At 51.5% G+C, this 14,347-nt stretch overlaps 1 protein-coding gene across 5 annotated transcripts in view; it reads left to right on the top strand.

Moving 5' to 3' along the window:
* The window catches only part of Jade2 (jade family PHD finger 2), a 49,185-nt gene that overhangs the window by 19,387 nt on the left and 15,451 nt on the right, over positions 1-14,347 (top strand). For all 5 annotated transcript variants that reach the window (XM_048437620.3, XM_087910668.1, XM_087910665.1 and 2 more), the window contains 4 exons: positions 5,251-5,408; positions 9,946-10,106; positions 10,726-10,937; positions 13,092-13,259. In XM_048437620.3, the coding sequence (XP_048293577.1) occupies positions 5,251-5,408; positions 9,946-10,106; positions 10,726-10,937; positions 13,092-13,259 (699 nt within the window). The remainder of the gene's footprint in view (positions 1-5,250; positions 5,409-9,945; positions 10,107-10,725; positions 10,938-13,091; positions 13,260-14,347) is intronic.

Consider the following 14,347-nt stretch of genomic DNA (forward strand, 5'->3'; position numbering starts at 1 on the left):
GCAGCTCAGCAGAACTTGGTTGCTAGGCAGCAGACCTTTAAAGACAACCAAAAGAGCGACGAGTAGTAAACATTCGTATTCTAAGAAAATTGCTTGTTTTCCAGCCCCTCAACTTTCTTTCCACAGCAAGACTTCTGTTCATCGGTGTCTGTGTTATTCTATATTTAGTTTTCATAAATTATTCAAAGGCATTTTAGGAAAATCATTAAGCTTTTTCCAAGCCTAACCTCTGGTGGATCAAACAGAAAATATGTAGGTTGGGGAACAGGCCGCCATATTGGTGGTCAGGTGTCACCTTACTTGGGAAGGCCACTGAGTACTCAGCTGGAGCCTGTAACTAAAACCGAGGTGTTGATCCTCCCAAACGTCTGGAGTCGGCACCTAGCATGTGCCAGGCCCTATGTGCACCACTAACCAGCAGCATCTTTTGGTCCAGCCAGACCTCACTGAGCTCATCTGGCAAGGAAGATGTCCCAGAAAACCAGGTGATTCCAACAACAGGGGCTTTGGCAGTGTAGACAAAGCTCAAGACCCAGGATGGTTCAAAGCAAAGCTTCTAGAACCTCGGAGGGCCAGTTTGGGGGAGGGGGTGTGAAGCCTGCTGGCCCTAATGTGACAAGGGAGATGTGCAAAGGGTAAAAAGTGCTTGGGTGGTCTCTCTCTCTCGCCTTTTCTCTCTCTTCCTGTTCTCTTTCATTTCTCTCTCTCTCTCTCTCTCTCTCTCTCTCTCTCTCTTTCTCTCTCTCTCTTCTTGTTCTCCTTCATTTCTTACTCTCTCTCGCTTCCCGCTCTCCCTTCAACCAAGAGGCTCCAATAAAGTGTGATTTGAGAAGAAAAAAAAAAAAGTACTTGGGTGACAAGAACAATTGTGCAGTCACGGGGCCTGGGACACTTCGTTAATCACCCCACCTCTTGCTGTAAGAATCGCCTGATAAAGCAACTTCAAGAAGAAAGATATTTGTGGTGGGGATGTCCTGGCCATTGGTGCTGGAAGTGGCTGTCACCTTGCATCTGTAGTAAGGTAGCAAAGACAGGTGGATGCTACTGCTTAGCCCCTTTAACCTTTTTTTTTCCACTTTCCAGGCACGGTTTCCCTGTTTAGCCCTGGCTGTCCTGGAGTTTGCTCTATAGACCAGGCTGGCCTCAAACTCAGAGATCACCTGCCTCTGCCTCCCGAGTGCTGTGTGTGCCACTATGCCTAACTCACTTTCAGTTCTCATTTCAGTCTGGTGTAAGCGGAGACTGCTCGTTTGTTTCCTGGCCACTCAGATGCAGATAATCATACAGAAACTATATTAATGACAACACTGTTTGGCCTGTTAGCTCAGACTTCTTATTAACTAACTCTTAGTCTTAAATTAACCCATTTTTATTAATCTGTGTATCACCATGATAACCGGTAGGCCACAGCCTAAAGGTTGTGCGGCGTCTGTCTCCTTTGTCAGCTACATGGCATCTCCCTAACTCCGCCTCCTTTCTCTCTAGATCTCTGTTTGGATTTCCCGCCTGGCTTTGCTCTGCTAAGCCATTGGGCCAAACAATTTTATTCATTAACCAATAAAAGCAACACATATACAGAAGGACATCCCACATCAGTTTGGGACCCCAGCCTGTTGAATAGTGGCACCCAGAATTTACATGGGTAAATTCTGCCACTTCAGTAAATCTTTCAGAAGCATCACCAATGTGCTCTAGGTGACTGTAGATCCTGTGAGGTGGACAGTATTCACACAGAGGTCCTCCTGTGGGAAGTCACTGCAGGACTTGGCCCTGGTAAAGTCCTCCATCAGATCTGCATGTTCTTCCTTGGTAATCCACCTGATTTGGCTCCACGCTAATTTAGAGGCACCGAGCAGTCACCTCCATCCCGAGGAGATGGGGAGGTGGGGGTGGGGTGCCACCACCTACCACTCAGACTTTGGTAGGACAGATGAGTATAGCAACAACGCTTTCGGAGCATGATGGCGCTCACCCATCAGTCAGGAGTCTGGGAGGCTAGAGCAGGAGGCTTTGGAAGCTGGAACCAGTATCGCCTGTGTGAGGAGTGTCTGTCTCAAAACCCAGAAGCTTTCCATGCAGCTCCACTGCAGCTGAGGAAGACCTCAGCTTCTACAAGTGTGGCTTGTGGGTGTGTGTACACCCGGGCCACCCCATGCATGTGGAGGTCAGAGAATGGCTTCTGTGAGTCATTTTCCTCATTCCCCTGTGGATTGAAGGCAGCTCATCAGTCCTGTGTGAAAAAGTGCTTTTACTCACTGGGCTACTTTTCTTGCCCAATCTTGAACTTCTAATCTTCTTGTCTCCAACTCCTGAGTGCTTAGATTACAGGTGTTAGTGGTGCTGGGGATCGAACCCAAGCCTGTAGGTGTACTAGGTGCTAGGGATCGATCCCAAGCACCTAGTATGTACCAAGTATGTACTAGGTGCATACTCTACCTACTGAGTTATATCCCCAGCTGAAACATGCATGTAAGCACAACTCTTAGACTATCACTCTACCTACTCTGGGATGACTGGTGCAAGCAGGGCTATTTTTTGGAGTTCTCCTGAGTCCTGCCTATCAGGGCCACTAGGGTCCCATCCCCTCTTCCCTAGTGACAGAGAAAAAAACCTAGAGTTGTCTCAGATCCTGGCTCACGGTGTTAAAGGACCCCAAGTTGAGCCCCAGATCCCCTCCTGCTCTGAGGACTGTAGAGTCTGAAGTCAGGGCTGCCTCTCTGCCAATGGGACTTGGCACACTGGTCACTCCAAATGCAGCACAGGCTCCTCACTGACCATAAGACATCAGGCCCTGAGGGAATACGTGGTGGGGGGCACAGCTTAACTTGCAGAAGCCTCATGCAGGGCCATGTGGTTGAGGGTCCTGGGGTCTCTCTTGTTTGTCTCTCTCTTATCTGTAAAGTCCTTGTGCCCAGCACCAGGCACTGAGAACACCTGACAGCAGGACAGTGTGTGACAGGGGAGAGGGCAAGAGAAACATTACACAAGAAGAACAAACAGCCCCTGTGTGTGGAAATGGTCAGATGGGGGTGGGGGGAGGGGAGGTGTCCTGCAGTCCCAGGGCTGATCGTGAGTAAAGGTCCCAGGGACAGGGACAGTTAAGGTAGAGGCCAGGATGAGGAAACCAACCGCAGGGTGGCTTTATCTTTGAGGCAAGGTCTCCTGTAGTCCATGCTGGCCTTGAACCTTGTAGAGGGAGGCGGCCTTGAATGGACTCTCCCGCCTCAGCCCCCACCCTGCAATGCTGGGTTCTAAGCACCTCCCACCACACCCGTTTTTAGTGGTGCTGGAGATCCAGCCCAGGGCTGCTTCGGTCACGCGAGACAAGCATCTTCCCTACATCCCCAGCCCGTTGGTTGATGCTGAGGTAGGCTCCCTGCGTAGATCTGGCCGGCCTGGACCTCACTCTGGAAATCAGTCAGTCCTCCTGACCACTGGGACCTCAGCCATGTCCCAGCAGGACATTTTTAACCACATGGTCTCTTCAGAGGTTGATTCTGGATGGCGCGGTTCAGAACTGTGGGGTCTAAGAAGTTTGAGGGGGCTCTATATCGGCCCAGACCGTGGTTGTACTAGATCCTGGGTTGAAGCCCCAAGAGAAATAACCCAGTCACAGCACTGTTGTAACACGCAGTCTGCAGAAGCCCCAGCGGGGAAAACCTCACTAGCATAAAGCAGGCTTCCGAAGGCCTCTCGAAAGTGCTGGCGCCTGGGTTTGCACTCTTGTCTTAGCTCTCTTGCTGCTTGCTAATAAGATATGCAAATTATCAGGGCTGTGAAATCCTAGACCCATTCCATCTTCTGTTTAATTAGCATTTAATCTAATCTGGGTTTAATTTTTTTTCACACTGGCACCCTAATTAAATGTTAGGGTGTTAGTCTTAACAATTAAATTATATTGGCAAATAGAGTCTTCAAGAAACTTGACCTTTTTTCAAGTCAGAGTCCTCTCCAGCTAGATGCAGATATTAATTAGATTCTGTGAGACGCTGCTTCTAGGTCCATTGATGAACCCATTCAGCTGTTTTCCCGTGGCTGTGGTCCTCGATTCCACGAGGCACACACAGCCAGTGAGCTGGCCCCAGCAGGCAGTGGGTCACAGCCGAACAGGTTTGTCAAGAGCTTCCAGAGGGCCAAGTGAACTGACTGAGCCCTAGGACTTACGCTTCAACAGTGGGTGTTAACTTCTCGAAAGGGCTGGGGTGGGAGGCGGGGCTTAGGCCTAGAGTGCCCTTGAAGTGGCTTCTCTCATCAAAACGAGCTGGTCCTTAATTTGTGATTCTCAAGTGATGACCGCTGGGAAAGTAAGGACTTGAGTAAGTCACATGGTGTCTAGAGGTACCACTGTATTCCGTAGCCACATTTTGTGGGTGGGGTACAGAGGCAGGAGGCTTTGCCGCTGCCAGCTGGGAGGGGGTTCAGAAGTTATTCTGGGTAAGGTTGAGAGGCCACAGACAGAACAATGCAGAGAACAGTTTTCCTAGTGAGGGAGCAGATGGGTGGCAGAAGAAACCCCAAAACATGACTTCGTGGTAGTTCCCAGACAGGCTGAAGGACGACCAAAGACAAAAGTCTTCTTCCCCGCCACGTATCAGTGAAGGGCAGCACCAGAGCTCCCCTGCGCTGGGAAACAGAGTGTCTCTGAGACAACTTGGAAGTCAAAGCTCATGGAAGTTTGTCCTTGGGCTGCGCCAGCTTTACCCTTCGTAAAAGACCCACATCTTCCTTCCTGGGACCAGTGCCTCATATTATACATATGCTTGTGCCTCTGGGTGCAAGTCTGTAGCACAGTTTTAAACCTCCACAGGCAAGCCCCGGAACATTCACATAGTGGGGAGTGTGTTGTGTTTGCAGGTAGTCATTCTACTCTTGGAGTTTCTGTGTCTGTCTGTCTGTCTGTCCGTCTCTAGCTGGCTACAGGAGCCAGGAGGCCAGGTCAAGACCATCAGGCCTGGGGATGAAGGGGCGACTGCATTTTGGTGAGGGACCTGCCAGGCATGCCTTTCTTTCTCCATTCTCTGTATCTCTGTTGTCTGTTTGCATTCTTTAAGACAGAGGTTAATTTGCAGGAATCTGTCCCCTTTTCCATGCGGGCATCAACTCAGGTCACCAGGCTTGGCAGCAAAGTCCAGTACCTGCCTGGCCGTTTCACTTACCCCACTCTGTGCTGCCTTATTTGCTCGCTGCCGTAGCCTGTGAAACCGGCCTCTCTGAGGCAGCATGAAGACTTCACCCTCTCACCTCCGCCAGGTGTTCCGGACAGACTTAATCACAGCCATGAAGATCCCAGATTCGTACCAGCTCAGCCCGGATGACTACTATATTTTGGCGGACCCGTGGCGACAAGAATGGGAGAAAGGTGTGCAGGTACCTGCTGGAGCGGAGGCCATTCCAGAGCCTGTGGTGAGGTGAGCCAGGTGGCCAGGCTAGGGCCATCGGGGCAGGGCACGAAGGGGACACACCTGTTCTGGGATTCCTTCTTAACCTGTCTCTCTTAGTGGTTAATTCTCTTGCCAGATAAAAATAACAACAGCATGTCCATTGGTTCAGAAATACTGGTAGGGTTACCTTTGAGGCTTGGGCTTGAAGTCGCCTCTGAAGGCAGATTACCTTGCTCCAAACTGCCTTTTACCTTCAGTAGGACCTTGAACCAGAAATGTAATCTTTCTGGACCTCATTTTTCTTGTTTCTGAATAAGGGTGAAAGCTGCTTTCCTTGTGGTTGGAGAAGGTGTGTTAAATGGTACACACCCGGAAGACTCCGGGTGGGTGAGACCTGCAATAGCAGATGTTACAGATACGGCTAGGGTTCGAACGTAGCCATTCTGCATAGCAGGCCAATCTCCAGACTTTGACCGTCCCTTACATGAGAAAAAGCCATGCCTAAAGTTCTTCTAAGTCGTTACTCTTTAAAGAAGCTCTTACAGGGAGGAGCCTGGTGCCCGTCACCCAGTAGGGGCCTAAGAAGTCCTCACTGGTGTCACCTGCTGGAGTCTGTCCTGTAGGGCTGCGTTAGAGTTCTCTAGGGCTTTAGAACCTGCTGGTCTTGTGGGCAGAGACTGTTGCCCGGGTGTAACCACAAATGGTCTTGCCTTAAACTACAGACTGTGCTCAAGTGCTTCATTTTGAACCTGAGGGGACTGGTAGCCTGGCCTCCTTGTCCCTCCAGCTAACCTGAGTTGGGCGGTTTCTGTGAGTGCCCCTTCCCGGTGTTGGCAGCTTCATGGCTTTTGAGAGATGACGCTGGGGGCACAGGTCACAGCTGTTCGTTCCTTTGACATCGATACCATTGCTTCTTGGCAACCACATCTCTGAAGAGCTTGCTTCATGCAAGCCCTGTGCTAGGATTGCAGGCAGTGGAGAAGCAGACCAGCTCTAAAGGAATGGATGTGGAAAGGCCTTTCCTCCAGTGACGTGAACTAGTCTGGGGCTCTCCAGTGTCGGGAAGCTTGGGCCCATCTGGAGTGCCTGGGAGTATGCGATGCGGTGGTTGGGTGGTGGGTGAGTGGATGGGTAGGCGGGTGGACAGATGGACGGACAGATGGATGGATGGATGAGTAGGTGGGTGGATGGATGGATGGACAGACAGGTGGGCAGGTGGGTGGATGGATGAATCAATCCATTCTTACTATCTTCATCCCTTCAGGGGCCTGTAACATAGGCCAAGAATGTAGTAAATTTCGTGCCCTGACCCTTTCAGTCAGGAGAAGTATGGCCCGACTTCTCGGAGGCAGTATGCTCCTCCATGAAACGGGTGATACTGATACCAGTGGCCACCTGATGATGTGGGACTCAGGATTACATGAGAATTCTCACACCAGCTTGTCACCTTACGTGCCAAGGCCAGGGGGATGAAGAGGGACAGGCTAGCTACTGAACAGAGACGCAAGTCCTGATTGGAGCCACCCGGGAGTGTGACCTCGGCACCTGATGTCAGTGACAGGCGCTTCTGGGACCATCTGCTGGCATCACCATTTATTACCGTTGCTTCTCTCCCCGGTAGCTTGGCTCCATTCGGTCTCTGTGTAGGGTGTTTTGTCTGATGCCATGGAGAGGGGCCTTACGGTCCTGACCTCCTGAAGTCCAGTCTTAGCTTCCTTCATCTGATTTGGTTGGTGTAGCCCACTTTTATTCTGGGCCATGGTCTCGTATGCCAGTCTTGAACTTAGTATATATCTAAGGATATAGTATACCCGCAGCATTCTGTTTTGGGGGGGTGGGGGAGAGATTTATTTCTTTGTGTTTTATGAATATGTGTGTATGCCCACAGAGGCCAGAAGAAGGTGTAGGATCCTCTTGGAATTAGCCACCATGTGGGTGCTGGGAATTGAACCCTGGTCCCTTGAAAGAGTGGTTAGTGCTCTTAACCCCTGAGCCATCTCTCCAGCCCCTATTCTCACAGCTGTGCTGGACTTACAAGAGTGATATTCACAGCTTCCCTATACTCAGGAAAGATGTACTGAGGTGGGCAAATGTGTCCTCAGGTTGTACCACACCCCTGCTTCCCAGTCTCCCCGAGATCAGTGCTGCCACCTCCCTGGGTGCCTCCCCTGGAAGCCTTTGTGACCGCTACCTTGGGGGACACTGAGAGCCTCCCAAGTCGAGCCTCTCCCCGTCATTCAGTGATCACACTTGTAGGGTAGATACAGTACTGTCCCCATTTTATAGATGAGGAAGTTGGGAAATTCTGGGGAATTTCCTATGGGGCCTAGTAGGCCGCTGGGCCAGGAAATGACAGACCACAGTGACAAACCCTGGGCTGTCCCTGCGAGGCCTAAGAGTGAGAGCGTGAAGCATAGCCTGACTGCTCTCGCCCGTAGACGCCCCAGCCCGACTCTCCCGCCCCTTCCAGACAGTCCATTGGGCAGTTCTGCCCACCTTGTGGACTAAAATCTGCCACTGAGGGTTTGCACTGGCCCTTTAGACTTAGTCCAGGGCAAATGCGACCTCTGGTGTCTGTCTGCTTCTCTGGGATAGAGTCTTTGCTCTCCCCTGTAGATCTTAGCACTTCCTTCCATCCCATCCAGCCCATGGCTACCGGCTGTGTCTGAGGGTGAGGCCTTGGCTTAGGGTCAGGTCAGTCCATGACTGGTAGGAGATGTGTGTGTCCCTCAGCCCTGGCTCCCCAGGTGGCACCGGTGAAGCGGGCAGGTGTGGCTGGTGGTGTGTTACACAGTAGGTGGCTGTTCGGATAAGGATGCTGAAACGCTTGACTAAGCGTGTGCTTCAGGCACACACAAAGCTGGAGTGTGACCGAATGCTAGGCTGTGTTTTTAAGAGATGTTCATTTGGAGCGACAGTTTCTTGGGAATGGCAGCATTTGGTTAGACTGAGGGCATAGTGTTGGCTTCTATTTGGAATCATCTTCTTGGTGTGGGAGGAGAGTCCTGCCGTCATTGTTACTTAAGACTCTCATGAGGGCTTCTGAAGTGGGATGGTGGGGCTGACTCTTAACTTTTGACCCCTTCCCTGTCTCCTGGACTGAATGACCTCTAAGCCTACAGTCTTTTTTCCCCTGCTTGCACCCCTGCCTCCCTGTGCCCAGCATCCTTCCTGTCCCCTTGCTGACATCAGGGCATTTCCTGAAGCCAGAGGCCCTCCCTGAAGCTCAGCCCTGTCCCCATGCCATCTTGAACCCTCCCCTCCCTTACCCAGCCTGAGCTGAGTCACAGCCCTTGGCAGGCCCTGCCTCCGACCCCAGGAGGCCTCCCGGGCAAGTGTGAGGCCTCTCAGGCCTGGCAGGGCTGGCCAGATGGAGGCCAGGCTCCAGACAATAACCATGGCAACCAGTGGGGTATGGGAAGGGCTGGCATTTTGAACTGGCCTCAAAATCTGATGGGTAGTACAGATGCATGAAGAGGACCCCACCCATCTGAGGCCAAATGCCCCTTCCCATTTCAGGGGGGGAGAGATGGTTGACATCTAGAGATCTTATCTCTCTCTCTCCCTCTCCTAGAGATCTTAACACATTCTCTCTCTCATCTAGAGATCATTCTCTGTCTCTGTCTCTCTCTCTCTCTCTCTCTCACACACACACACACACACACACACACACACACACACCTCCCTTGCTACCCAGCACTTTGCTAAGAGCTTTCTTTGTGTTAATCCCTGTCATCCCTTCACCAAATAAATGCCTAAGGTAGATTGTGTTAGTGGGATTCTGTTTGGGGACCCAGTCAGATGGAGCTTCGGTGCTGTAACAGGTCCCTGACCCCGAGGCAAAGCTGATCTGGGGTGGGATCTGAGACAGTGTTGCGAGTTTGGTTGTTTCAGGAGGCAAGCTGAAGCAGTAAGCAGCAGGATGCCCGTGTGGTCCCTGGGGAGGGTCAAGGTGTGTGGCTAGCGTTTCACTGTGGCAAGAGACCTTTAATCCAGAAAGCCCTTTCCGCTGTACGGAGATTCAACTTCTGAGAAAAGCAGACAAACTCATTTTAACTTAAGACCATGATATCTCCAGGCTGTTGGTGAGGAGGGGCCAGGGGTTATGAAGCCATGGAGACAGTCTTTGGTCCTAGCCTGAAGGGGTATGCCAAAGTGTCTAGAGTCCAGCTGGCTCTATCTCACTTGTCCCCAAGTAGTTGGCACAGGGCATTGCCCAGGATGGCACTTGGGAGACCTGGAGCCCCAGGCAAGGGCAGGTCCAGGGTGGGAATGGCCCTGACTGGGCAGGGCAGATGTTACACTGGCCAGGACTACATGTCATTCCCACGTGGACCTCACTCTGCCTTATGGCCCTTAGGGTCTACTATTCCTGTCGATGCATAGTTAATTGAGTCTGTACGGCAGATTGGCAACACAGAAAGAGGAGATGGATACAAGGGGCGGGCCCCGTGGAGCATCAGCGTCTCATGTCTTACCTGGGGTCACCAGTTCCTCAGCCAGGCTGACTGAGGAGAACCAGCTGAGGCCCCTCCCTTTACCAACCCCTTTCTTGGTTTCACAGGCTCCTCCCACCACTGAAAGGTCCCCCTACACAGGTGTCCCCAGACAGCCCCACACTTGGTGAGGGTACCCATCCTGACTGGCCAGGAGGCAGCCGCTATGACCTGGATGAGATCGACGCTTACTGGTTGGAACTCCTCAATTCAGAACTCAAGGAGATGGGTAGGTGATCCTTCCAGCAGGGATCCTCTTCTTCCCAGCCCCGGGTAGTGTCTGCACCTCCAGAGAGGCAGTGGCTGTGACTCGGGGCTATCCTTACAGCTTCACTGTGTTGTGTGTCTTTTATTGTCTCTGTCTCCCAGGTATCTACAGTTGTCAGGCGGAGGTAAGAATAAGAAGTAATTCACAGGGCTCAATGACACATGAAGTTAGCGTGCTGGTAGAAACAAGTGTTAATGGGCGTGAAGCTTCCTGGATGAAGCCTGTTGACATGTCCCCGGGGAAGATCAGCCTGGCCACTATCTGAGTGGACATAGATAATATATCCACAGTGTGGGCAGCAGATTTCTCGTGAAGCCAGCTACATCCCACAGACACCCTACATTGTTGCCGTGCACGTGGGAGGGAGTGGTCACAGGCCCTCCGAGTAGACGGTGAAGCAGCCGTGATGGGCAGGAACCTTTGGGATTGGATGGTTCATTTGTCCTCGATGGAGCTGAGGCCCCGGTCACACTGTAGATGGCTGGATGGAGCCTTCCCCCTGACACCACGGATACCTTGGCCCTGATTGCCACAAAGCCTGCTAAACTCCTCATGGTGTCCTCTGCTCTCCCATCCACAGAGAGGCCCGAGCTGGATGAGCTAACATTAGAGCGCGTTCTAGAAGAGCTAGAGACATTGTGCCACCAGAATATGGCACAGGCCATTGAGACGCAGGAGGGGCTGGGCATCGAGTATGACGAGGACGTCGTCTGTGACGTGTGCCGCTCCCCTGAAGGCGAGGACGGCAACGAGATGGTCTTCTGTGACAAGTGCAACGTCTGTGTGCACCAGGTGGGTGGACCCGATCGCCCTCTCTCTTACTGTGTGCACGCACACTGCCTGAACCCTGAGGAGGCTGGGTGAGTTGGTTATAGAAGCATGCGCACTGTGGACCAAGATCCCTAAGGAGGACTAGAGGCAGCTCAGTCCTGCTAGCCAGACCTAAGCAAGTGTCCTTTGGGGAGTCTGTCTGCTCTGTGTCTTTCTCGGGTCTTCCCCCTCAGAAAACTGTCCCAGCTCCTCACATCCTGACCTTGCAAAGGGACAGCGGCATCAGGTAGTGATGGAGAGAGAGCCACACTGCCTGATTTCAAAGCCTGGTTCTGCCTCCATAGCTCAGGAAGCTTAGGGCAAAGTTCCTGGCTTTTCTGGGGGCTCTGTTTTGTAAACTGTAAATAAATGTGAAGTCAGAGCAGAGATGCAAGTATGACCTACTGGTAGGATGCTTGCCTAATATTCATCAGGCCTTAGATTCATCCCCAGCACTACCCCAAGCGCCCCCTCAAAAGGGAATTGTTTGTGGTAAGTTATTTGCTTAGTGGAAGATAGTAGGGCTAAGCCTGTGGGATGACTCAGTGGGTAAAGACATTTGCTTGGAAGCTTGGTGACGTGAGTTCAGTACCCGTATAAGGTTTGAACCCGTATAAGAATTGAACCGACTCACAAAACTGTCCTTCGGCCCTCACATGTAGCCTGTGGCCTGCCATATTCTGTCCCCAATAAAGTAGGAAGTACATACACAGTACAATATACTAGAGTGTTTCTTACTGTTGTAACAGAGCAAGCCAGGGTCCCTTTCTTTTCTCTTTAAGACTTTTCCTTTTCTTTTGTGGGAGGTGGGGGGTGGGGATGGATAGGTTTATGTGCGTGAATAGGTGGGTCTCTGTGGAGGCCAGAGGCAGCCAGTGCCACTGGAGCTAGAGTTAAAGACACTTGTGAGCTATCTGATGTGAGTGTTGGGAACTGAACTCGGGGCCTCTGAAAGAGCCGCAAATGCTCTTAACTGCCAAGACATCTCCCCAGCCCACAGTTACCCTTTCTCTATTTCTTAAAAATCGTTTTATTATTGTATGTGTAGGGTGTTTTGCAATATATATGTAAATGAATTAGGTGTGTGCCTGTTGTAGGATGTTTTACTCTTTTGGTATTTTGGGAGCTCCCGCCACCCGGCTTCCAAGTAAATCACACAAATGGAAGCTTATTATTACTTATAAATGTCTGGCCTTAGCTATGCTTGTTTCTTGCCAGCTGTTCTTAAATTATCCTGACTACCTTTTACTTTTATCTTTCTCTACTCTGTGTACCTTTCTTTGCTTCTTGCTCCATGGCCTGCTGTGCAGCTGGGTGGCTGCCCCTGGTGTCTCGCTTCCTTGTGCTCTGGTTTTCTCTCTTTATGCTCTGCCTGCCAGCCCCGCCTGGCCTTGCTTCTGCCTCAGGTGTTTGAGACAGGCACAGTAACACAGCTTCACAGAGTTAGACAAACGCAGCGTCGGTTAAAGACATGCACCTGAAAATAATATTCCCCAACGTGTACCTGATTCCCAGGGAAGCCAGAGGAGGACATTGAACCCCTGGAATTGCAATTAATTGTGCTTGTCAGTCACAGTGTGGGTGCTGGAAACTGAATTTGGATCTCCTGCAAGAGCAACAAACCCTCTTGTAACTGTTGAACCATCTCTCTAGCCCATAGATCCCCTTTCTCAATCTCGGGTCCTGAGGTCTAGGTCCTTTGTATCTGTGGCCTTGTTCCCAGACCAGATTTGTGGGCAGGGGACCCACTCTGGACACCAGCTTTGAGGCACATGTACCCACTACAGCTGAACTAGACAGAACTGGGAAGCTGGGGAGCAGGGACTTGAGCTACGCAGCAGCTCTTGGGTCCATATGTCTCTCCTACACTGTGGCATGACAGGAGAAGTGGGGAGTGGTCAATTTAGGGAGCAGTGAGGTTTTCCCTGTAGCCCATGCTGGTTAGGAACTTGTGGCTAACATGGGTCTTCAGCAGAGAGCAGCCCCCACCTTTTTACCAGAGGATGAGTACACCCTCAGGAACTCTCCGCTGCCCATTGCTGCCTGGAGACAGAGCTGGCACCACTGGCAAGTTGCTGACCAGACATAGCCAGTTTGCCAATGCCCCTGACCCATGACCACCTGATCTCTTCCCAGGCATGCTACGGGATCCTCAAGGTGCCTACGGGCAGCTGGCTGTGCCGGACGTGTGCCCTGGGAGTCCAGCCCAAGTGCCTGCTCTGCCCCAAGCGAGGAGGAGCCTTGAAGCCCACCAGAAGTGGGACCAAGTGGGTGCACGTTAGCTGTGCCCTGTGGATTCCTGAGGTGTGTAACCATGGGAACTAGATTTCCGTGAATAGAACATGGGGTGTGTGGAGAGCTCGGGGTGGGCCTGGCAGAATTTAGGTGAGTGTATAGGAAAAGAAGGGGCTGCTGGACTCCCGTGAAGACTCAGTGGCAGGTTTGGGAATAACTAGGAATATTGTCTGTGGAACTGGTCATACGTTAGGTACAATGTCTATTGGGAAGTCAGGTGACGAGTTACTTGGACATTCAGGAGGGATGATTTGAGGTTCAGACTTCAGTCAAACAGGAAAGACTCAGATTATGAGATCCATCGAAACAAGGCTTTGGTTAAAATCAGAATGAACCCAGACTTGTTGGCACATGCCTGCAAATCCAGCCCTTGGAAGATGGAGGTAGGCAATGACAGGCTCAAGGTTATCAGCTAGCTACATCTTGAGTTTGATGCTCACCTGGGTTATATGACGTCCTGTCTCAAAACCAAGCAAGGGTACACAGATAATTCCCCTAGAATTATCTAGAGGGTAACAACCGGGAGACGGGTAGTGGGTGGGCCTGCCCTCTGGCTGGGATTGGGGTGCAGAGGTTGGGGTCACATGGGAGGGCCTTGGACATCAGGCCGGATCCACAGTAGCCGTTCATTTCTTTAACACGAGAGATGATAAAATCCCCCAGGGTTTTGGTCAGCTCTTTTGTATTGAAACTCCTGTGCATTGCTGATGGTGCCTAGAAGCAAGCTAGGAGACCCTGTTAGCATGTGGCTCTTCCCTTCCTGGTTTTCAGCCCAGAGGTTCCAAACCACTGGGGTTCACCTTGCCATTCTTGGGGTAGTGGTTGTTTGTGTCAGATCTGCATCTGGAAGTCAGGACTGCCGCTCAGTGCCCTCTCTCCTGGTTACAACATAAGACAGACTGACCTGTTAAGAACCCCATCCTCAGGGGCTTAACTGGTGAGATGGCTCAGCAGGTAAAGGTGCTTGCTGCCAAGCTTGATGGCCTGAGTTCAATCTCCGAGACCTACATAGGGGAAGGAGAAGACTGACTCCTGCAAGTTGTCCACTGACCTCCACACCTGTGCTGTGTCATCCGTGAGCATACACAGACACGCGT

This window comes from Myodes glareolus, chromosome 9 (genome assembly GCF_982192425.1).
Source record: "Myodes glareolus chromosome 9, mMyoGla1.1, whole genome shotgun sequence".
In the NCBI taxonomy this organism is placed as follows: Eukaryota; Metazoa; Chordata; class Mammalia; order Rodentia; family Cricetidae; genus Myodes; species Myodes glareolus.